The sequence below is a fragment of the Taeniopygia guttata genome, chromosome 12, assembly GCF_048771995.1.
Source record: "Taeniopygia guttata chromosome 12, bTaeGut7.mat, whole genome shotgun sequence".
NCBI lineage: Eukaryota > Metazoa > Chordata > Aves > Passeriformes > Estrildidae > Taeniopygia > Taeniopygia guttata.
The window spans coordinates 13,596,782-13,620,077 of record NC_133037.1 but is presented as its reverse complement, the minus strand read 5'-3'; the positions used below and the strand labels follow the sequence as shown (position 1 = coordinate 13,620,077).

The 23,296-nt window shown below is 35.7% G+C and overlaps 1 protein-coding gene across 16 annotated transcripts in view; it reads left to right on the top strand.

Annotated features, from left to right (window-relative positions):
- The window catches only part of CACNA1D (calcium voltage-gated channel subunit alpha1 D), a 159,136-nt gene that overhangs the window by 38,887 nt on the left and 96,953 nt on the right, over positions 1–23,296 (top strand). For all 16 annotated transcript variants that reach the window (XM_030283234.4, XM_030283233.4, XM_030283229.4 and 13 more), the window contains exons 4-7: positions 15,285–15,424; positions 19,255–19,397; positions 20,770–20,922; positions 21,774–21,970. In XM_030283234.4, coding sequence (XP_030139094.1) covers positions 15,285–15,424; positions 19,255–19,397; positions 20,770–20,922; positions 21,774–21,970 — 633 coding nt within the window. The remainder of the gene's footprint in view (positions 1–15,284; positions 15,425–19,254; positions 19,398–20,769; positions 20,923–21,773; positions 21,971–23,296) is intronic.

Genomic DNA, 23,296 nt, shown 5'->3' with positions numbered 1-23,296 from the left:
AGTTGAATTGTTCTTGTTTTTATAGCTATAAAGTCTGATTATAAAACATTTCCCTGGGTTGTTTTGGCAGTCATTATTTCAGGCTGGCATAACCACTCTAGGTTGTTGTTGGGTGAGACCAGATAATGATGATTTCTGCTTGAGCTTTGAGCTGTGTTGCTGTTATTGGTAACTTCTATGGTCCCTTCTTCAAATTCCTGGAAGATGAAGTCTGGTATCAAGCTGACTTTGCTTTCTTATTTTCTCCTTCTGCTGAAGTTACTTAGAGGATCCAGCTCTTGATACTTCTTCAGCAATTTCCCTGATAAATATGTTAAATATGTCTTCTGTTATACTTTCTTGTGTAATTTTATATTTTGTATGGATTCTTACTCTTCTGAAACTCCTCTTTGATTTTCATTTTTTAAGAATTTTTTTCCTCTGAAGATGGAATATATAAGATTTTAGCTTGATGAACAGTTTTCAGTCTCTTTGCTTAGTAGAGCACTGCCTTCATCCTCTGGTGCATGTTTTTCTGCTTGGACTGTGCTGAAATAACTGTACAGTGTGAGAAGAGACAGATCAATGAACAAATCTGTGTGAAAATGACCCTTCCCCGTGGTTTTTAATAAACCTTTTTACTTAACTGGATCCACATATGCCTGGTTTGAAATGGTTTTGCCTTTGTGAGAAAGAGTGCAAAGATGGAAGTGGAAAAATACTGAGTTTAATTCACTACTGCTGCTGGAAAAAACAAAAAGGATCATCAGTATCTTTCCCCAGAGTATCCTGTCACAGGCTGAATGTACAACCATTAAGTATTTCATTGTATATAGAACTAATGTCAAAAGAGGACCTGTGGAAAACTTGGCCTCCAAGTCCAGCAATAGAGTTTGGTTTGGGAGCTGAAAGTGCTAAATGCCACATGCACATGGTGTAGCATCCCAACTTGTGTAGACTCATGCAGCTTTTCAAGTTTGGTAAATGTTTCTTTCAGCTGATAAACGTTTCAGTGGCATTTCATCCATGGCAGATATTGCTTCTTTGGCCTTCTAGGGATCTGATATGCTCTAGAAGTCTAACTTTCTAATAAGCTCCAAGCTGAATAATTGAAGATACGCATTGTCATGTCCATGTCTGATGTGAATCAAACTTTTACTGCTGTCTGGACTGGCATGGATATACTGAAAATGAACAGCATTAGCCCCCAGATTTTCCCTGGGCTTGGATTCTTTGAGCAGCATTTTAAGAGAAGAACATGGGGCCTTGTTGGTTCAAATCTCCCAGCTGTGGATTTCTGGAGCTTGAATGAATGCATGTGAAAATGTTACAAGAATAATCCCCAAAACTACAGTAAAAAAATGCTTTTGAGGCACAACATTTTAATGAATATTTTTTGATCCCTTTTTCTCCTCTCCTCCATCTTCAAGTTTTGTAGGCTAATGACTTTTAATTTGGAACTTATTTTTGGTGTTGGCCTTTTGATTACAAGTACATTATCATGCTTGCTTCTGTCACTGGAAATACAAATATTATGTGCAGTTGTCAAGTGACTCAATGTATTGTAACGACAACACAAGTGCTGCAGAGGATTCAGTGTTTAGGCATTATAATGCTTTCCTGAGGGGTAGTTGGGAAATATCGAGGGGAGAGGATCTCTGCTTAACACTTCGGGTTTTTTTTTGCTGTGTGATTTTAGAATCAATGTAAGAACACCCATTTTACAGAAAGTTAAGGATGAAGTCTCAGTATATGTAGTATTATTGAGGAATGGAAAGTCTTATGATAACATTTAAAAATGTATCTTGACTTTATGATTTTGTTTTAAATGCACTTTTTGGTAAGTTGAGGTATTTGAGGTAAGGTAGCACACAAAAAAGCTAGTGCAATTTTTTACAGTGAAACAGTGAAATATGTTGTATTTAGGTCTGATCCCATAATAATAAATACTCTCTTTCAAATTAAATGCTAAAAAGGTTGATTTTCTTGCATAGCTGATGAATAGAGAAGCTGCTTGCTTAAATCTTTCATGTAAGGCCAGTACAGCATTCATCCTCTTGCTATCTAACCATCTGCATTCTTTATGGAAAGTGAATTTATTGCTTGAAGCAGGCTGAACTTCCTTATCTACAAAATGACACTATCCAGGCGGTCTTCATGCCAGCTGTCAGATGCTTCATTGTGAGCCTCAAGTACTGTGGTTACTGTTATCTACTGAGAACTTGGTCTGGTTGGGCAAGTGATTGAAGACAGATATAAGGATGGATTCTGAAGAACTTGACCTAGACTTTATTAAATTGACATTTTCCAAGTAGACACAGTGTAAGGATTACATGGTTCCTGCCATATAATCCAGAATTTAGGGCAGATCTCACTTGGTATACCAAAAGGATTCAACTCTTTCCTTTCCTCAGTTATCATGCTTCACAGAAGAACAGAAAATAGACAGTTATGATTTACAAAGTTATTTCCTTTTGTAAGTGTAGATATGATCCTTTATTTCCACTTCAGTTCAAGTTTATTATTTAGCCCTTCACCTGCACTGAATCTGGATATTTGCACAACTAAATGCAGTATCTAAACTTCAGTGTGTATATTAATATTTTAATTTTAGTTAATGTTTGGTAAGTAGAAAATAACTTCTAGTTAGTTGTCAGTAGGTTGAGGTTGTTGGCTTTTCCACAGCTTCTGCCAAACAGATTGTCCAGCTATTTGTTTTGCAAAATGTTTGGTTATACTGGAGCTGCAGAAGAATATCCAAAGAATCCAATTTCAACCCTTAAGCACCTAAATGGAATTTAAACAAATGATTGAAAGGTGATAGGATATATATCCTGTTTTAACCTCCTCTTCACCTGTGTTTTAAAGTTTTAATCCTCTACTAATCTTTTCTTACATGAACTTTCTGTATTTGTGTTCATCCTAAACTGAACACACACAGGATTTTCAGACTTTTTGCCCATTTTTGTGCTGAAAACCAGACTTCATGCAAATATCTATGAATAGAGTGTTAGTGATGAAATTATAATATTAACAGCATCTGGGGTGGGGAAGATTTACTTTTGTATTTTGCTTATCAAGAGCAAAGATAACATAGTAAAAAGCAAAAATTAAGGAAATAGAATATTTTAAAAATAAATATTCATCAGCATTATATTGGTCTGGCAAGGAGATAGTCTCTAGATTAATGTAAGGGCAGAGATAAATTAGATATAAATAAAAATAGCTCTGTATTTTCAATTTCAGTTTCTCACCTCTGGCTGTTTACGTGAGAATACAGCAAACATATGGAAAAGTTTCTGATGGATGTATATTTGAATTGTCTTCCTTGCAGTCTGCAATAATTGGCCAGCATAAACATGTCAGGAAACACAGCCAGGTCATATTGACCTATTTTGTTTTTGAAGGGCAGGAGAATGCTCTCCTCTCCTTGCACTGTGCTTTGGATGGATTTGGGAACAAGCACAGCTGAGGGGCTTGGCTTGAAATCTCCCATTCTCCCCACTTTTCAGCACAAGCTGCTGTGAGGAGTCACTTGGGCTTAAACAAGTGGAAAGTGTTGCACTTTCTCTTCCCCACTGTGTCAGTAGTTTGTGCATTACCTGTATACAAACTGTATTGCATATAAGCAGACTGCAGTCTGTGTGCACGTATAGTCCATTATACACAGGCTCTCTGTTATGTATTTTTTCTGTTACCATCAAAATATTAAAGCAAATGAGGTACACATAGAATTTGCACAGAGCAGCCTTTCAGCTGGCCCTGCTGCAGAGTGGTGTTGGGCTGGGTTCTTCTCTCATTTACAGTCTGATTTCATCCCTGCCATGTATGCAGTGCTAGAGTTCGTGTTTGTGTGTACAATAATAAATAATTAACTTGGTTTAACTTAAATATGAACTAAATAATAATAAAACAATAGATTAAGTTGATTTAACTTGAATATGAACTAAATAATAATGTAAATAAATAAAGAAAAAGTTAATAATTAAATAAATTATAATAATAAATAATTTAACTTGAATATTAACTAAATAATAAACTTGAACTTTCTTGGATGCTGAAATAGAGGCCCTGGACAGCCAGAATGCTTCTTGATTTGCCAGCCAATACCAGGTTTCCTAGTGCTGTCAAACTGCTAGGTCCAGCTGGTGTTCACTGCAGCCAGAGGTTTAATTACAGAATAGGCTGGGTGGATTTAAAGCTCACTGGCTTGGGCAGGAAGATCCGTGCAGCTGCAGAGTCAGTGACTTCCCTCTCAGGCTGCAGGTTATCAGCCCCTGCTGCTGTCTTGCTCCTACAATTGTAAGGTTATTTCTCACTAGATCCATTTGATACTAATCTGCCTTTTGATCTTATGGTCACTTTGTTGTTCATAAGATAAATGCATCTGCATACATCTTTCCCTGATGTATTTTATATTATACGTGTGTATTATTTACTTTTGATTCCATTGAGCCAATTAAAAAATGTGATCAAAGCTTAATGGGAGTTTAGAAATAAAATACCTGTTGTCTTAGACAGCCTAAAGTAATGTCACACCAAGTGAGCACAAAGCATTATTCTCTAGCTTAGAGCAAGCACTGTGTATAAGCAAATATGGTGTATTTTTACTTTCTTTTTTGCAAACATGCTTTGCACTGATGTTTTGTGGAGTTGGTGAAACTTGGAGGTGAAGGGAAACTAGGGAGGCCAAAGCTTGGTGTCAGTTTGTCTTCAGTTTTCTGTCCTGAGCACGTCAAGTGAATTTCTTTGTGCTATTACTGCACTAATGTTTTGCTGCCTGGCTTCAGACTTGTTCAGGTGTCTCAGGTGCTCCAAGGAAGCAGAGCCCTGCTTGGGTGTTGGTCTAGAGTATACCCTGGATCACTCAGAAGCTAAACTAACCTATCTTGGCCTTTTCTTGAGACTTTTTATGCTTTTCCAGAGTGGAAGAATAAATGGTGTCTGAACACATGATTTTTCAGAATTAAAATATGTCCTGTAATTTAATTTTATTTGATAACATTTCTGTGCTGTCCTTTCTTATGTAATGAACCAAAATCTAATTGAGGCATAAAATGTCATTAGTACTCCAGTATTCCTGTTTAGCACGTGGGATAATAGATGTAATAATTGATGGTCTAACTTTGAAAATATGTGCTTTCACCTGAGCTAAGTATTATCAGAATGATTTTATCTGAAATAGGTTTATTATTTTTGGGAAAGCAAGTTAAGGTGAAAGGGTGCACATTCAAGAGAGAGGGAAAGACCAAGTGACAGCATTTAGGGTGACCTGTGCCAGTACATGCAGTAAAAATCAGAAAAATAAACAGCTACAGAGCATAGCCCCTGATTAATCATATCTCTAGAAGACTGCAAGTAAAGGTTATGAAAATTATTATTTCTTTCAGTGTGAAGTATGTTTTACAGAAATGTCAAGTTTTTAATAATCACAGGAGCTGATTGCCTGACTAACTTCTCTCTGCTCCTCTCATGGCTCGTTGCTGTCACGGAATGGAAATGACAAAGTGTGTAGCCCGCAGACCTAATCCAACCATATTTTGTAACAGTAGTAAAAAGGCTTTACGTTTGTTCAACATATTTCATCCAAAGCAAACACTACTACAGCTGGATGCTTTCCAGATTCTAGGTTCAGGCCTACTCCTTTTGACTTAAAAGACAATGCTGTTTAACTCTGGACATGAGAAATACTTGGCAAAACAGACATCAAGGCTTATGTAACAAGGGAAAAGATCACTTTATGTGAATCTACCAGAATAATCCTTTTTTCCTCCAAGAAAAGTGACATCTTTTAAGCATCCCTGTGGAAAGGGCTCCCCACATTGAAATATTAAGAGGTTTTATGTGCTTTTATAGAAATGATAAATGCTTAAGGTGCCCTAGTGAAATAGAAGTCTGGGGAGCTTCAAAAACTAATGTAATGGATTTCAGTCAGATGTGATTGGAGAAACTAGTGTTGGTTCTTTGGAGTTCAGTTGGTGACAATTTTGACCATAAAGTAAGGATTTGAAGGTGTGGAGTTTAAAGAGATTCATAGAAACAGACACATAAGAAATTAATATTTTAAAGTTACGTAACAGATTTATGTGCATATGTCGTCACAGTGTGGAAATTGCTTTCTGACAGAGGGTAAATTAATCATCTTCTTGTGGATCAATTCAAATAAATAGGTGCAGAGGAAGGATAATAGGATGACTGTGTAGAATAAACTTATTTCATAAGAGGGAACTAACAGCATGACATTTTTCAGCTTGGAAAATTGAAGAATGGGAGGGAATTTCAGTGGGGGAACATGAGGGGGAGAGGAAAGCTGCTCTAGCTAAAGGGTAGTGTTGGCACAAGAACAGCTGGGTATCAACTGTGGGTAAAGTTGCATTAGTGATTAGAAGAGCTTTCTAAATGCCAGAGGGCTGAGATATGGGAACAGACTTCCAGTAGGAGTGAAGAGGACATTCATGTTGGCAGGATTTGGCCCCACGACTTCACATCTCAGGGCTGTCAAATCTGCTGGAAAAGAGTGCAGCAAGGAATGAAGAAATAAAGTAGGAAAAATGGAAAAATTTGAATTTCCTGGCGTATTGTCTTGATTTACCCCCAATCCTAATAAGCTATTAGACTGTATACTCCTTGTGAAATTTTTGTACAAAAAGGAGCTTTAGAATATCTGCAAAAGCTTGTTCAGAGTTTGGGCAGACTGGTTAATTAGTGCTGCTGATTCTTTTCATCAAAACTTTGAAATTGGTGATTGATGATTTATTGAAGTACATAGAGTCCTGAGCAAATAATAGGATTTGAGTAGCTGTATTTCATAGGACTCAATAGGAGTGCATGTTTTATTATCTAAATGTATTTTTACTCTCTGATTTATTCTTTATAGAACAGGAGAGTATTTCTAAAGCAAAATCACTTCCCTGGTTAGAAGAGCACATAGTTATTTAATTATGTATACTTTTTGTGGTACTGAGGTATTAATGAAAAGGGTGATTTATTGGAATATAGTTTCACTATGACTTTCGAGCTGTTTTCTTAAGTGATAATATATTGGAAAAATATAGATTGATTATAACCTTGGAAATTAGGAATAAATGAGGTATTTGGGTAGAAGTGCTGAAAGGCCTTTCTACAGAGTAAGAAATTGATGGAATTACAATGTAGTTAAGGCTGAGATGGAGAACTACTTTAAATGTAAATCATGCTTTTATCCTTGATATATTTGGTACAACAAACACCATCAAGGCTATTGTAGATACTGTTGCAGGACAAATATTATGCAATAGTGTGGTAATAATGAAACAAGAAGTGCTTACCTGTGTGGAAGAACAACCTAGATTTACTTCTGAGAAATGTTGAGTGATGTTGCTAAAAAGATAACAGTTAATGTTAATTATAGGTAAGAAGAATAAGCATGATATTACATTTTTATTGCACTGAGGTCATGCATTTGTTGTTTTGGTGTTTCAGGTCATTCAGCCAACTTTTACTGCAGGGCTCACAGCAATGTTTTGTGTGTCTCTACACCAAATGCTACTGTAAAAACTTACACAGTTGTTGGGTGCCTTACTAAAATTAAATGACATTGTCAGACAACAGAAAAATTGGTCTCTGAAAGAGTTTTATTTATGCCTGAAGAGTTGTGTTTTGTGATAGATAGCGAGTCTGGAGTCTTTCAACACAGATTCTTCAAAAATTCATATACTCATCTAATTTACTTGGTTTCAGTAGCATTATTACTGAGTTATACGAAAGGATATAAATCAACTGATTTTCTTGTGGTGTAATGATTAATTTCAAAGAATTGTAACTTTAAGGTTAATTTGCCCTCAAAAAATAGTACTATTCCAAGCTATTATAGAAATGAATCTGTGCTCCTATTATGTTCTTCACTTCTTTAATACATAATTTTGAGAGTCATCAATGAAACTTTTTATCATTAATATTATTAGTTGCTGTTGTGAGTAAATGAAAATTTATATTTTGTGTTCCCATAACAATCTAGTAGAAAAAACCCTAACCATAAGCTTTTAATTCTGAGTTAAGATACCACTAAATTTTTCAGGAAGAAAACCCAGATTCTTGGTCAACCTAACCAAAACAAAACAAAGAAACTTAGATTATTTTTTGGCCACCAAGCACATCATACTCTGGCCAGTGTGTTTTTACATTGCACTTTTCTTCAGCATCTTTCATCTTTTAACTATAATTCAGGATAAACTAAGCATGCAGATTTCTATTTTCTGTACACAGTGTTAATTATGGAGTGCACATGCATTCAGTGCTTTGAAGGGCCTTCTTTGCGTGTGTAGCTTTGTTAAATAGGGATCAAAAGATTTAGACTTGCATGCTACAACCCCCCAAATAACTGATTAATATTTATAAAGGAAATGGTGTCCTAGTTGAATTATCAGGTTTGAAATATATGGTCATGTTGAGAATGGAGGTTCACTCCCTGGCATGTCAGTATGGAATTTAGCTGTTCCAAAATAAGTACATGGTTTACTGTGGGGTTTTATGATTCTTAAATCATAATATATCTAAGTATTAGGAAGAAATTAATGCATGTAGTCCAGGGGGTCATTATGGAATGTGTTATATTTTACTTACTCTTTTAGAATATGGCCCATACGTATTTATAATTTAAGAACTGGTTTTGTTCTTAAATAGCCAGAATAGCCAGATTTTAGGTCATAATTTTTAGTAATATGTAGGGCTTTTGGAGATCTGAGTAATTGTAATTATTGTTATATACTTTTCTGTGAGATGACTTTATCACCATACACAAGGCAGAATTTGTTGCTGGTGTTTTTGCCTGTTTTTAGCTTAAAAAGCCAATAAACCCAAAACAAGCCACAAAACCAGCCAAACATAAAGTTCAGATACTTAAAAAGGATGTGAACTAAGCCATGTAATATGGCTGAATTTCCCTGAAGGAGGAGGAAGGTGTCAGTTACGATTAACGTGAACAACATTTATGGCCCTGGAGATGTGACCTCTCGTTACAGTAAATGTGACAGCATGAATTACTTTCAATTACAGTGAACTACATTCAGCTACATTAGTTCTGACACACCTCACTAGAATGTTGCTGTGGTAGCTTTAACCAAAGGAAAAGAAGGCAAAACTTCTGAGTGCAAATGTGTGTGTCACTTGAGCAGAGCCTTTGGGTTCTGACTACGACGTATTCTTGCCTCAGGTTTTACACACTTCTATGACATCATTTGTTATTTCCACTGGCACTTTCAGGTTTATGCCTTGGGTGCTGGAGAATATGAAAACCACCTTTTAAATATGCCGTGTATAATAAATGTAAATGCAAAATTATTTTTTAAAGAAAGATTAGGTGAATTATCCTTTTTATTTTCATCCAATATTAACCTGCACAATTACTTGGAATGGTAAGTGGGGTCTTCTGTCAGGATGCCCAACATGTCCCATTTTGTATGGCATAACTACCTTTTAATCTTTATTAACACTATGAATTTGTTCATACAAATTAAATATATCGTATCACAGGATATTTATCACTTGACAGAAGCAGTTCTTATAATGTCACTACTTTTTCCTTCAAGGTTCAATTATCATGCTTCAGTTTCTACCTCTAAGCTTTCACAAAAAATAAAAGATGCCCAGGGCAGAAGTCAACCTTTCACTTTTGCTACAGAGGAGATGCCATCTATTTCACGCTGTGCTAAGTATTCCATCGAAACACGAGTAAAACAGTGCCTTTGGCAAATCATAAATTAGAAATAGCACTAAGCAAAGGAAATAGCCTTAATTAAAGCATTTTGTTGCACTTTGGGGACTGATTTGCAGAGTATTGGGTGTTTTTTTTGTGTGGCGATGAAGACCCTCTTGTCAAATTTGAGGCAGTGGCATTGGAATCAGAGTAGAAACCTTGTGACGTCAGATTGTCAGTTTGCAAAAATTAAGAAGGAACGGGGGTTGCTGACTCCAAAGTGATTCTGAATTAAGCCTGTGGAGGGTAAATTTGTGTTAATCTTCCTCCCATGTTAAGGACTAATTTTTGGACCTTAATTTTTAAAATATTTTCACTGGCCATTCAATGTGTTCTAGTGGATTGTGAAAATATTTTTGTTTCAGTGGTCATTTTAAAAACCAGTATGTAGTATAAACTGACTCCCATATGTCATCAACTCCCATTAAGTTACAAAGATTTATATTTTAGTTACACTCACTGAAGTAGAATCAAATAAGTTTTAGAGCTGTCTTCAAATCACTGAAACAGTGGGAGACTAATAGAATTTTCAGTTCAGCTTTTCTGGCTGCGAAATATCTTTACTTAGGCAATCAAATTGCGTTCAGTCCTGTGTCCAGTTTTGGCCCACTCATTTCAGAAGGAGATTGAGGCATTGGACTGTGTCCAGAGAAGGGCAGTGAAGCTGGGGAAGGGTCTGGAAAGTCCTACAAGAAGCCACTGAGGTTGTTTAGTCTGGAGAAAAGGAGGCTCGGGGGTCCTTAGCATCTCTACAACTCCCTTAGGAGAGATTATTGTCCTCTATCAAATCTCAAGAGGAAAGGCCAAGATGAAATGACTTTTTAATTGTGTCAGGAAAGGTTCAGATTAAATATTAGGGGGGAAGAAAAATCACTAGAATGGTGATTAGGCTTTGGAACAGACTGCTTAGGGAGGTGGTGGAGTCATCATCTCTCAAAGTGTTCAGGAGACATCTGGAAGCACTTGGGGATATGGTTCAGGGGTGATTATAGTGGTGGTGGGTTGACATTTGAACCAGGTGATCTTGAAGGTCTCTTCCAACCTTGATGATTCTGTGACCTTCAGTAAATGTGTGGTTTTTAATTCTGTGCATATAACTGAAAGAGGTAAAAAAAAGATTTTTGTTTCTGGCTCTTGGTCTCTGGCATTTTTATCTGATCAAAAGAATGTATTTTTTTCTTGCCTTCTTGAGGATAGTAGAGACTTTAGGGAAGAAAGCCTAATTTTCCAAAAGGGAGGGAATGGCTCTTGTTTCATGTAATTACTTTGAATAACACTGTTTGTAAATGTTCTTTAGGGGCTATTCCACTGAATAGATGGGTGGAAAATCACAGGGACTATGGCATTCTATGTCAGCTTTATAAAACTGAAAGCAGTTTTATAGGTAGAAGAAAAGCAAGTGTTGGTGTACTCAAACTGTCTTATAGTCATAACAGAAGTGAACTTGAAACAGTGACAGACCACTTAAGAACATATTGTTGTAGACAGTGAGTTCTCTGGAAATCAGAACTGATATTCCAGATAGGGGAATAAATTAAAACAGGCTTAGATGCAGTACAGATGGGAAGAATAACAAAATAATCTTCTTGATCAAGTGTTCTGTGAGGAGAAGTGGAAAATGAAATAAGACATTCAAAACCTATATTCATCTCCTGGGATGCCAAATGATGTGGGAATGAAAGGAAGAAAATGATTTTTGCATTGTAACTTAGAGATTACAAAGATGCACTTAGAATCATTTGCAGAATCTGGAATTGTAGTTGTAGCAGGCACTGGAGGGACCTTAAATTATGGTAGCTACATTCCACAAGATAGAGGGAAAGATGATTCATCCATAAAGAAGCAAGAAATGTGGCTCTAGGGCAGGCAGACTCATATTTTACTTTCTATCAGAAGTTGAAGATTTTGATCACTAAGGTTTGATCTGCAGATCAGAGGAAATGAATGAAAGTGTTTTCAACTTTATTCAGGTATTTCAGTTTCTACTGTGGCAATTTTTCCTGATACCTTAGCAGTGGATGTCAGTAGTATTCCATGGTTTTCTTTATTTCAGTATTGGTACACTTAGGGTTACTTTGAATGATTTTCTACCACTGTTAGAATGAAGAAAACAGGAAAGTTTCATGGTGGTGCTGTTAGTAGAAACCAGCTAAATGCTTAATTTTTAATGACTTTTCATAAGAGTGGATCAGTGTTGCATCTGAGCACTGCTGAAATTAAAGCTAGTATATCATGGGTCTTGTTTGTGGACTGAATTGTTGGTATAGCTGTGCTATTTTTTTAATTTTTCTTGCAACTCCTCTGTATTTATAGAGAGCCATTCCACCTTTTTCTATTACTTGTCCATGAGCTCTGTATTTGCAGTGAAGCAAAGGGCTTTCATTGAACACTGGCATGGCAAAGGAACATATTTCTCTTGTATTCTTTACAGATCCTCATTTTTGTTGTTATGGAACAGCCAGAGCAATCTAATCCTCAGATGTGTGATGAAAATGTTTTATGTTCATTATTTCATCAGCCTCGTGTTCAAGATGAAAGAACTTTAGAGGGTTTTCCTTTCATAATTATCCAAATACTTAGTAGATACGCAAAATGCGAATCTTCCTGCATTTTATTGCTGTAAAGAAATACCAATTTCTACAGCCACATTACATTTCACATATTTTGAATTGACTATGAGATATTCTTTCAAAACAAAGTCTTTTTTTAGTATGTTATTTGATTTTTTACTATGAAATAAAATTTTTATTAAAGAGATACTTCAAGCATTTGGCTCAAAAGATACCACAGGAGAAGAAAACTGAAAAGGAGAACTTGTTCAGCAACAGAGACACTCAAGGATAAAGTTGTGCTTTAACATTTTCATGGCTACTGGAGACCATTCTCCTGTCAGTTTGGATAAATGCATTTTTTTGGTTCCTCACATTGTTGTTCTGGGCAGCATCTACCAGGAATGTTCTATCCTGCCTTCTTTTTTAGTTGGAAATGTATTTCATCAGGAACATTGCTGTTGACATTTCTGTAGTTTATGGCTTCTAGTGCTCTGGCAGGTTGTGTGCTCATAAATAATACAATCTTTCTAGATTTGTTGAAGTGATTTTTAGTGCAATACTTTGTTTTATCTGATACCAAATATGTAGTTAAAAAATTCTTTCTAAAAGAAAAGAATTGTGAAGAGGTAATAAAGCATGCAGCTTGTAGTTCTCAGGAAGGCATTAGATATTTCAAACTGGAATGTATTTAGCAATCATACCTTCCTCTCAGTATAGAATCATAATTTCCACATCAGGTATTGCATTCAGTGTCTTCTGTACAAAATTCTAGTGCTGAGGTGATGTTAGGGTGTATTGAGAAGAAGTCAGAACTAAATACAGATTTATCTGAAAAAAATTTCTTAACATTGTTATACCGATATAAGGGATTCACATTCTCTAGTACTTTTTAAAGCTTTAAATTTTTTTAAAATAATATTTTAATTCTGTAGCCAGTCTTGATACAGATACCCAATCCTGGTCATGGAAGTTGACCATGCAGAGGGTTGAAGAAAATATCCTTGCTGCTGCTGGTTTGCAAGGGGCAATAGTAGACCACAAATGTAGGACACAGCTCTCACATTGACCACTGGTCTGGGACTCTTCTGTTTGAAACTTGAGAAGGATGATTAGAAAAATTCCAATCAAGTACCAGACCTAACCATGTTCTCCCTTTGTATTCACCTCAAGGTCAGACCAGGCCATGGGGTAGTTATAGTGTTTGAGTTTTTGAAAACCTTATTGGTGGGTGTTGGTTAAACCATTTCCCCTGTAATAAAAGCTAACTAACAAAGAAACCCTGCAAACCCAAACAAATTAAACAAACTCTAACCAAATCCCACCAAACTAAACTATTAAAACTTACATAATGCAAGTTTCTACCCTACTGAAGGTATTTAGAAAAACAAACCATCACTGGGTATATTAATAACAAATCATTCTGTAGTTCTTAAACTGACAAAAGCAAAGAGCTATTGGAATCATGAATCTGACAGATTAATGAGTAAAGCATTGTGATGAAATTATTCTATCAATTTTGTCCAGTTCTTTTGTAATGAAAGTGGAAATTAGATTTGCAATCAGATGAATAAATCAAGGAAACAAACACCTACTAAAGGAATGTCTTTGTTCTGTTTCCTGGCTGACACTATCAGTACAGAACAGAACTACAGACCTAATCTGTTCTCCATATTGTTTTAATGTTTGGTTATTTTCTTACAGAAAGTCCTTGATATTCTTAAAACACAGCACTGGATCATTACAGAGCTGTGAATGAATAAGTAACACACAAAAACCTGACCTCTTTGGTCTTCTCCCTTTCTTTCCATTTGGGATGCCATATTCCTTCAGAGCCACTCAGAATTGTTGCTCTGTTGGGACAGACTTTTGCTTTGGCAAGCTGAGCTACAGAACAGCTGAGTGCAGAGTGACCAGAACTGGGGTGAGAGCCACTCCTGTGCACTTCAGGAATGTGTATTTTTGTGTGTAAAAAATAAGGATAATGTATTTTTGTGTGTAATGTTAGTGTTCTATTTGAGTAATGATAGTAGAAGATGGTAACTGAGCAGTAACAGTCATGTAATTATCCTTGTATGTGATAAATGAGCAACATCATGTGTTCCTGAACAAGTTTAAAAAATGAATCATACTCTGTGCCTTTTATTCTTGGCTGTAATATTTGAGTAGCAACAGATAACTAAACAAAATGTTATAGAAAATAATGAAATGAGCATGTCTGAAGGTAAAAAGAACAGAGATGTTAATTGCTCTGTTTTCATAGTGGTGATTTCTCCAATTTACCAAGTCAAGCATGCTAATAATATTTTTGGGGTTTCTTCTTTCTAGAATATCTAGTTAGCTAGGAAAAGATATTCAGTATATCCCTCTGAAATAAAAATTTTGGTAAAATGCAGAAACTAGTAACATAAAAAACCCCAAAACATTAAATCTGAGGTTGGAGCTTCAACGATACAAGGTGGTGATACAGTGCCTTAAAATTTCTTCAAACATAGTAGGGTATTTTAAAGAAATTCTGGTGATGTGGAAGGGAGAATAAGTCAACACAAACTTCCATATCAAAAGCATCCATATCAGATTAAAAAGTTACAAGACAGTGTAAAATCAAATGTTAAATGATTTAAACTTTTTTTTAATAGCGAAAGGAAGTATACCACTGTTTACCTTTCAAGGATATTTCCAGGGCTCTGTTCTACTGCATTTTCTGCTTATAATGAATGCAGAGAATCCTATTGACCTGGATGGGACTCTGCCTGAGCAAGGTACAGTACGCTTCCATGTTTGCAGAAACAACTTTTTTTTCCTCTCACAGAACATGAAAACAAGAAAACCTTGTGCAATTATGTAATTATAACCTTGTAAGTACAGTTATCATTAAGTGTTATGCAATTAAAACCTGTGAAATAAACTGCCATGAAGGTATTTCCTTCGTCCTGATTAGTACCCACTTGTTGCAAATTGTCAATAGTAGAAAGAGCTGTTACATTCATTGTCTTTCGTTGTACTTTTTTTGTCTTCCACAGGAAAAAGTAGAATATGCCTTCCTGATAATTTTTACAGTTGAAACATTTTTGAAGATTATAGCATATGGATTATTATTACACCCCAATGCATATGTTAGAAACGGATGGAATTTATTGGATTTTGTAATAGTAATAGTAGGGTAAGTAGCTTATCTTCCATTATAAATTATTTAAACTTTTCTTTACAGTGAGGTAGGTATAGGTCTGTTTGGCCATGAGTAGCAGCCTGTGCTGGATTTCTTTCTTCAGAGTAAAAGAATGAGCTGAAAATGTTAAAAATGTGAAAATGTTAAAAAATCCTGTGTGAAAAATGTTAAAAAGTCCTTAAATTTTCAGTGCTATCCCTGGCTATAGACTGTATTGCATTTATAAGTAGAAGTTCCCAGGGAATTTTGAATCCTGCTGGAGATTTTCAGAGTTGTTTTTCAGAAGCTTTTCCATCTGATTTTCTCAAGAAATCTCCTGGTGTCTTTCCATATGTTGATCTCTTAAGGGCTGCATGTTGTTATTTAATTTATTTAACTTTTCACTGCAGTCATGTACAGTTCATCTGTTTCACAACGGCCTCTGGGAGGATCCACATTTCAAAGTGGAGAAGAGTTGTTGGGGACCCAGAATTAACAGTGATTCCTTGATATTCCCAAAATCTGAATAAAATTGAGTGTTGCATGTCAGGCTCCAGATAGAGATAGGATTTCGATTTGCCTAGGGTTGAATGTATGTTAAAAATGGCTTTTTTTTCTTTACCCTGTGTACCTTGCTGTACCAGGAAACCTTGGAGTGTTTGTTCTTTGCCCCAGAGAAGGGACTGCTTGGGCCTTATGCAGGTTCAGAGGAGTGGAACTTACATTATGCACCCACTTATTGATAAGTTATTTTTATGTCAGCAACTCTATGTCAGTGGTTGTGCTACTTCATTAGATTCTACCTTCAGCTATCTAGGGAATTAATCTTGAGATGTATATTCACCAATTTCCTAAATGTTGTGGAGGATATGTTAAAAAGCTCTTTAACCATAGTGTAAATTTTTTTTGCATTGTTTGTTTAATATATACTTTATAAAAAAACGATATATTATCTAGAACATGGAGAGCATTATCCATATATAACTTTGTATGTTATAGCAAACACATCCTTGGCTTGCAGTATACAATTCTAACTTCATTTTAAAATTCAAATTATATCAAGGGTTGCCTGTAATTGAAAAGGCTCAGGAATTAGAGTGTGTGCTGCTTTTAAGTTTTTACTGAATTAATGGAAAGGAAAAGTTGCTAAGTAAAGGAATTTGTGGTAAAGCATTGTTACATTTGGGGAGGTACTGTGAATATAAGAATGCCTGATTTGTAACTGTTTGATTATGAGATACTAAATGTTACTGAGAAGGTTGTATTTGGGCCAGTTCTTTGGCATGCAGGCAGTTTTGGGCCAGGACTAAAATTTGTGTATAAATAGATCCTTCATCAGGTCAGGTCATTCTCAACAGATTGGTCCCTGTGCCTGAAGGGGAAGCTCGGTGGGCAGGTTGGAGACTGTCACACACCAGCTCTGCTCCTTTGCCAGGCAGTCACTTGAATAGACCTCTTCCCTTTTGTCAAGTGACCACGGAGTTACAGTAACCCTGGAGCAGTCTAATTAACATGACCTCTATCTTTGGCTGTGTCCTAAATACATGATAACTAAAAAATTTTCCACTAATTCCTAAAACACTCATTATCGGTGGCTAAATGGAGTTAGGTCAAATGCTCACATTGAATTTGTTGAAAATATGATGAGAAAAGGACTCCATCTTTTCAAATGCCTAAAATATCACAGTAAGAAAAAGTCCTAATCCAAATCCAGAAGTTTAGAATACAAACTCTTGTGCAGGTTGTCATCAGCCTACGTGTAAGACAAGGTGGACCTTTCCTAACATGTTCCACGCTGACAAAATTGTGAGCAAGGTTTTTGTTCTTTCAGTAAGAGCACAACCTGCATGATTGACCAAGCATGAGTCCCATTTATTTAATTAATATATAGTAATACAGTGAAAAATTTATTTTCATATATAACCCAAGGTGGCTATGGAATCACTTCTGGACCTGATTCTATTTGACTAGCTTCAACGGGAAATTTCATTAGTTATTCTAATAGCTTGAAAGAGCTGCCATGATGTCCTATATTGAATGCATTGAAATTTGCTTTCTCAGCAGAGACTGTAGCCAGTCCAATTGCATTAATCTTATTATGCCTAAAGAAATCTCTACAAGCAAAAGGGAAACACATATAGAAATATTTTTTAAGATCAATTATTAATTAAACCTTTAAACTTTGATAAACTGTAGAGGAATATGAATGTAAATGTCAATGAAGAAGATCAATAGTTTTATACATTAATGGCTTTTTAGGAATGGCATATGTCCTGGTTTCAGCTGGACAACACAAAATGACAGAGCTTAGACAGAGCTGTGAATGTGGTGCTTTCTACTCTTTGTCATTTCTCTCTATAACCCATCAGAGTATGAATTACTCTGAGCAGTCTCTGCTTACCTGCATGGTCTCTCACATAATTTCCATTGATTTCTGTGGAAAAATAAAGTCCTGGAAGAGAAAGCTTTCATTGCACATGCCTATTCCCTTTAAATTTCTGAATGTTGTATGAACTGACAGGCTGAAAAGTTCTCTGAATTCAGGACTTGATTCTAAAGCCTTTCTAATTATGTCTATCTTTGAGCACAAATAGCCACTCTTGAAATCACTGAGGTGTTTGTTTTCCTGCAATTATGCTTCCATTAAATTTGAGGGCTGAGTCAGGACCTGGTATTCAATATCTGCTTTTGGTGGAACAGTATGTGGGCTGCTGATGTTCCCTGTAACATCTGTGGAGTCTTAGGGGCTGAGTTTTTCTCTGGAGCAGAACGAAGCAGTCTGGGGATGGATATTGACTGATGTGGGTCAGCTGCTTACTGGGAGAGGGTAAAGCCTTCAATAATCTTGTTTAGGTGCCCTATTAAATAATATATGATTTCAGGCAACTATCCAGTGTGACAGAATTCTTAACCAGAGTTGTGAAAACTTTTCATGACCAAAATAAAACCCTGTACATTTCAGGCATCCTTTACAAGTGTGAAATATTTCTCATGATTACAAAACTCTATTAACTTGATAATCCTTTCAGGAAAAGGGCAGCTCTGCAATTGTTGAACTACAGACTCTGTGCAAAGGATAACAGAGTTTGTGTGGTCTAGTGGCAGTCTAGAAACCCATGCATCTGAGATGGAGCTCCAAACTAAAATAAACCTAAAATTAATTTGGATTTCAAGAATATTCATCACTTTAAATTGCTGCTAAAAGTGGGAAAACAAAACAAAAGTCTTGCAAACTGTTCTAATGAATGACTAATTCATTTCTGCAGGGAAAAAATACAATATAATAAATGAGCCATCTGGGAATATATTTTTCCTCAGAGGTATTATGTGTAAGAAACAAATCTTTTTAGTGTTACTAAATGGTGAGCTCTAATTATTTTTAAAATATTCAATTTCTGCTGACTGTATATAGAATATTGTATTGCTGTGCCTCTTAGAGTTCATATATTCCACAAAATTAAACCAGATGGTTTCAGTTGCTATCTATTTCTTCTTCCAAAGGGAAGATTAATTCTCCAAATGTTAAAGCTAAAATGTTTGAACAAAAGTGGCAAAGTAGCTTCATTTATTTAAAAACAGCAAACTGTATATAAGCTGAATGCTAAATTATTGGAAACTGTGTGATCCTTATTCTCTAGAAGGATTATAAAGTCTTGTACTTCATAGCTCTGTCTGTCATGATTTAATGTGTAAATATACCTCTCACTTTGATATCTGAACAGCTTTGCAGAATGATCATCTGATCAGCATTGCAGCTCAGCTAATTTCCAAAGTAGTATCTTTGACTGCATTGGTAAATAGATAAAATAGATAGTGATGAACTTACCTCTCATCTCATTTTCTAGATTATTTAGTGTAATATTGGAACAATTAACCAAAGAAACAGACGGTGGCAGCCACTCAGGTGGCAAACCTGGTGGCTTTGATGTCAAAGCCCTAAGAGCCTTTCGTGTACTGCGACCTCTCCGACTCGTATCAGGAGTGCCCAGTAAGCTCTGCTCTCTTTATTTCCATTGCACTCAGGAATGTGACTGTCTGATTATTGAACTGCCTTCTTCCAGACACTACAGAAATGAGATGGTATACAGCTGAGTTTTTGTCATCTGGCTATGTACATAAAGTGAATTTCAAGATGAGTGATACCCTATTTCAGGTTGAACAAGGGATTGTGAATTCAGTCATTGTATGATCTCCTTACACAGTTCAATAATCAGACAGAGGAATACACTTGCTTTTTAGAAGCTTTATATAAAAGTAAATTACGTGTTAAACTGCAAATACACCAGAAAATAAAATTAAGATTTTTTTTTTTTTAAATTCTAAACCCCTGCATCTGAAAGTGTAGGTGGTCCTAAAATAGTTTATATGTTGGTAAGTGTATGCCAGAGCACATTACACATTTCGTGTTTCCTGCCCCCTCCAATGCACATGAATGCCTTCTGTTTATCTCAGCAGAGCTAACAGATAAATTAGAAAACTTAAAAAGTAGAACAACACTGTTTAAGAAAGCAATTTAATTTTCTGATATTTCCTGTTTTCTTTGAATGTTTTATTAATTTTGGGCTATATAAGGTTCATGACTTCCAGTTCAGCTCTTTCTAAGGCATTCAGAGGAAGAAAGCTCATTCTGTGTTTAATATATCATGGGGTGTTACATGGAAATGATTGATTTTTGGCAAAAGGGCTTCAGTGAGGACAGAGGCAATCCTATGACATGTGAGAGAGGAAGTTTATCAAGTTAAAAAAGAGGCATATTTTATTCTCAATGGTACTGTGGCAGCTTCATTAGTCTGGAATTAGCTCATTTTGGTAAAGCCGAAAGTTGGATAAATATTTAATCGAGAAAAAGAAAATAGAGCCATTTTGAAAGGGATAAATGATGAAAGAATAAGTTTGTTCAGATTAAAAATGTGTTTTCCCAGCTAACTATGTTTTTCTCCCAGAGTAAGAAGACAGTTCTACAATTGGCTGAGTGTACATTTTCTCATAACTTGCCACAAAGTTTTTGTTTTAGCACAGAACTTCTTCAGGGTCATATAAAATGACTTACAGGCACAGACTAACTATGTGCCCTTTCTTTATAAAAGCACCCACACATTCTTGTGACACATTTCAAGCACAGACTTCTATGATATAAACTTTATTAACAGAGAAACTAATTAGACAGAAAGTTTTAGATTCTTACAAAGATATGTTAAAGGAACATTTTGTGGTTCTGGACAATAGATGTTTTAAAAAAATCTGATTATCTCTGCATATCTGTATCATTAAGTCCTAATAATGTGTAATTATATAAAATTTGATAAATAAAACATAGAAGTATCTTGTATTCTCCTTTTTTTTTTTTTTTTTTTTTTTAGGTTTACAAGTTGTCCTGAACTCCATTATAAAAGCCATGGTCCCCCTCCTCCATATTGCCCTTTTGGTATTGTTTGTAATCATAATCTATGCTATTATAGGATTGGAACTTTTTATTGGAAAAATGCACAAATCTTGTTTTCTTATTGATTCAGGTAAGTCATTAAAACATTGATTAACATAGGGGTTTGATGATGTTTTCTTTCAAATCTGTGGGATTTCAGTTTGAACTAGAACTAGGGGCCAAAGCACTTAAGCTGTTGTTACCCCAGTTTTCACTGGTTTACAATTTTAGATATAGTGCATTAAATGAAAAAAAACCCTCAATACCAAAGTCACAAAAAAAAAATCAAACTAGTTAGAGGCTAGACTGTGCTCTGAATAGGTTTTCATTTTCATACACATATCAATGTGTAGCTTAAACACCAGTAGTAAAGGAAGTAAAGGTGACTGCCTACAAGGGACAAATCCAGACTGTGGTAGTAGGTGAGGCAGTGTGGTGGCGGCAGTTCTGAAATGAGTCAAGAAGGAAAACTGTTTTTCCATCCAGGTGGAATAATGAAATGGAAGTATGTGTTGTGGGAGAACTTTGAAAGAGCGAAACCATCTTACCTGGTGGCTAAAGGTGCTTTTCTTTCAGCTAAGGAATGAACACAACTCTGTATAGGAATTAGATCCATTTTTCCTTAGTGGCCCATGTGTTGGTGGGAAGTGCCATGAAGTGAAGTAGCAGCAGTGAAGAGGAAAGAAATAATCAGAATGAGACACTTCTAAATAATGTATAATTACATTGTGCTTCTTCCCACTGCTTAGTTATTTTTATTAACCTGTTTTTGAGGTTGTAAGGCCCAGATCTGAGCGAGACTAAAAGCTATAAAGCTCTGATGTGTTGCCTTTCTCAGCATGAAATCCAGATTCATCTCACAACAGCGTTATTTCCTCATGTGAAGGGGTAACTCATGAAAGCTTGAGGACTCAGAGTTGTGACTTTTTGGTCCTTTTCCAGATATACTAGTTGAAGATGATCCAGCACCTTGTGCATTCTCAGGGAACGGCCGTCAGTGTGTCATGAACGGCACCGAATGTAAGGGCGGATGGGTTGGACCCAACGGAGGCATAACCAACTTTGATAACTTTGCATTTGCAATGCTGACTGTGTTCCAGTGTATAACCATGGAGGGATGGACTGATGTGCTGTACTGGGTGAGTTCATAAAGCACTGAGCTTTGTGTGCTTCTAAACAAGCTTCTCTGTTCTAGTGGGGATTGAGCTGTGTTTCACAGTACCATCAACAGGAAATCTTGGTGAGTTTTCAGGAGACAAGCTCAGCTGCATACTTGTTTCAGCCACAGCCTGTTACTGGACATTTTAGAAACAAATTTATTCATTGCTTATTTGAGGTTTTTTTTTTGCCTATTCCATTTGGATAAATATAAAACTACATTTATGTCCTCTGGACTAACATTTTTTTGTGTGAGCCTACAGATATTAAGTATGTCTTCACTGATTAGGCTTAAGAGCTCTCTTTTTGCAGTATATGTGCAGAGTTTTTCACAATGTTAACATAAATTAGAACAAAGCAAGCTCTCAACTAGCATTGTTTGCCATAGGCTATTGCATGATTTCCCATTGTAAAGGTTTTTAGTTTCTTGGCGTTTGCACTCCAGCTCTCTCTAATTTACTAGGAGACTATGAATGTAGAATTAATATGTGCTTTATGATTTGTGCTCATGATGATGGCAATTATTTTAATTCTTCCTGAAAAGAGAAGGTGTGCTGTGGTTATCTAGAAAAAAAATACACCTTTAATATCTTTTGAGGCAAAAGTATACCCACATTTCAGGAGCTGATAATTCCTCCAACTTTTTTCAAAGAAAATCAATATAAAAGCTTTGGAGAGTTGCTGTGTTTAGAATACAATTGTTACAAAACATATAGAAACAACTTGAATGTCTCAGAATGAAATATTTTTTCCCCTGGGATTTGATGCCCTAATTAAGCTGCTGCCCATTAGAAATCTTTGCAGAGTCTCCAATGACAACAGAAAGAATAAAATCCTTAAGGTGGGATGTTGAATATTTTCATGATCAGACAAAATGAAAAGTACAAGAAATGAACAATTAAAAGCTACATGAGTTGTTTTTGCTTCCTTCTCTATAAGGAGTTTCCAATGTAGAATGTATTTACAGGTACATACATAGGTGTAATTTTTCATTTCATTCCAAATGATACTGGCATTATTAGACAGTGAAGCAAATATTTATTGACCTAGTGAAATATAATTAAAATTAAATATTCAGGTGGCTTTGGAATCTGTCTTAACTGATGCCTTTATAATTAAATTATAGACTCAGATTCTTTCTATCTTATAGACCAACAAGTTGCCCATTGTCAAACTGAAATTACTGAGGACACAGGAACGACAATTTATATGTTTTAGTTTTATTACTGGATCAAGCTGGGGTAGATTTAGCTAAAAATTGGAAAAGATTTCATTTAATTTGAAAATTATAAAAGCATTAGGGGGAT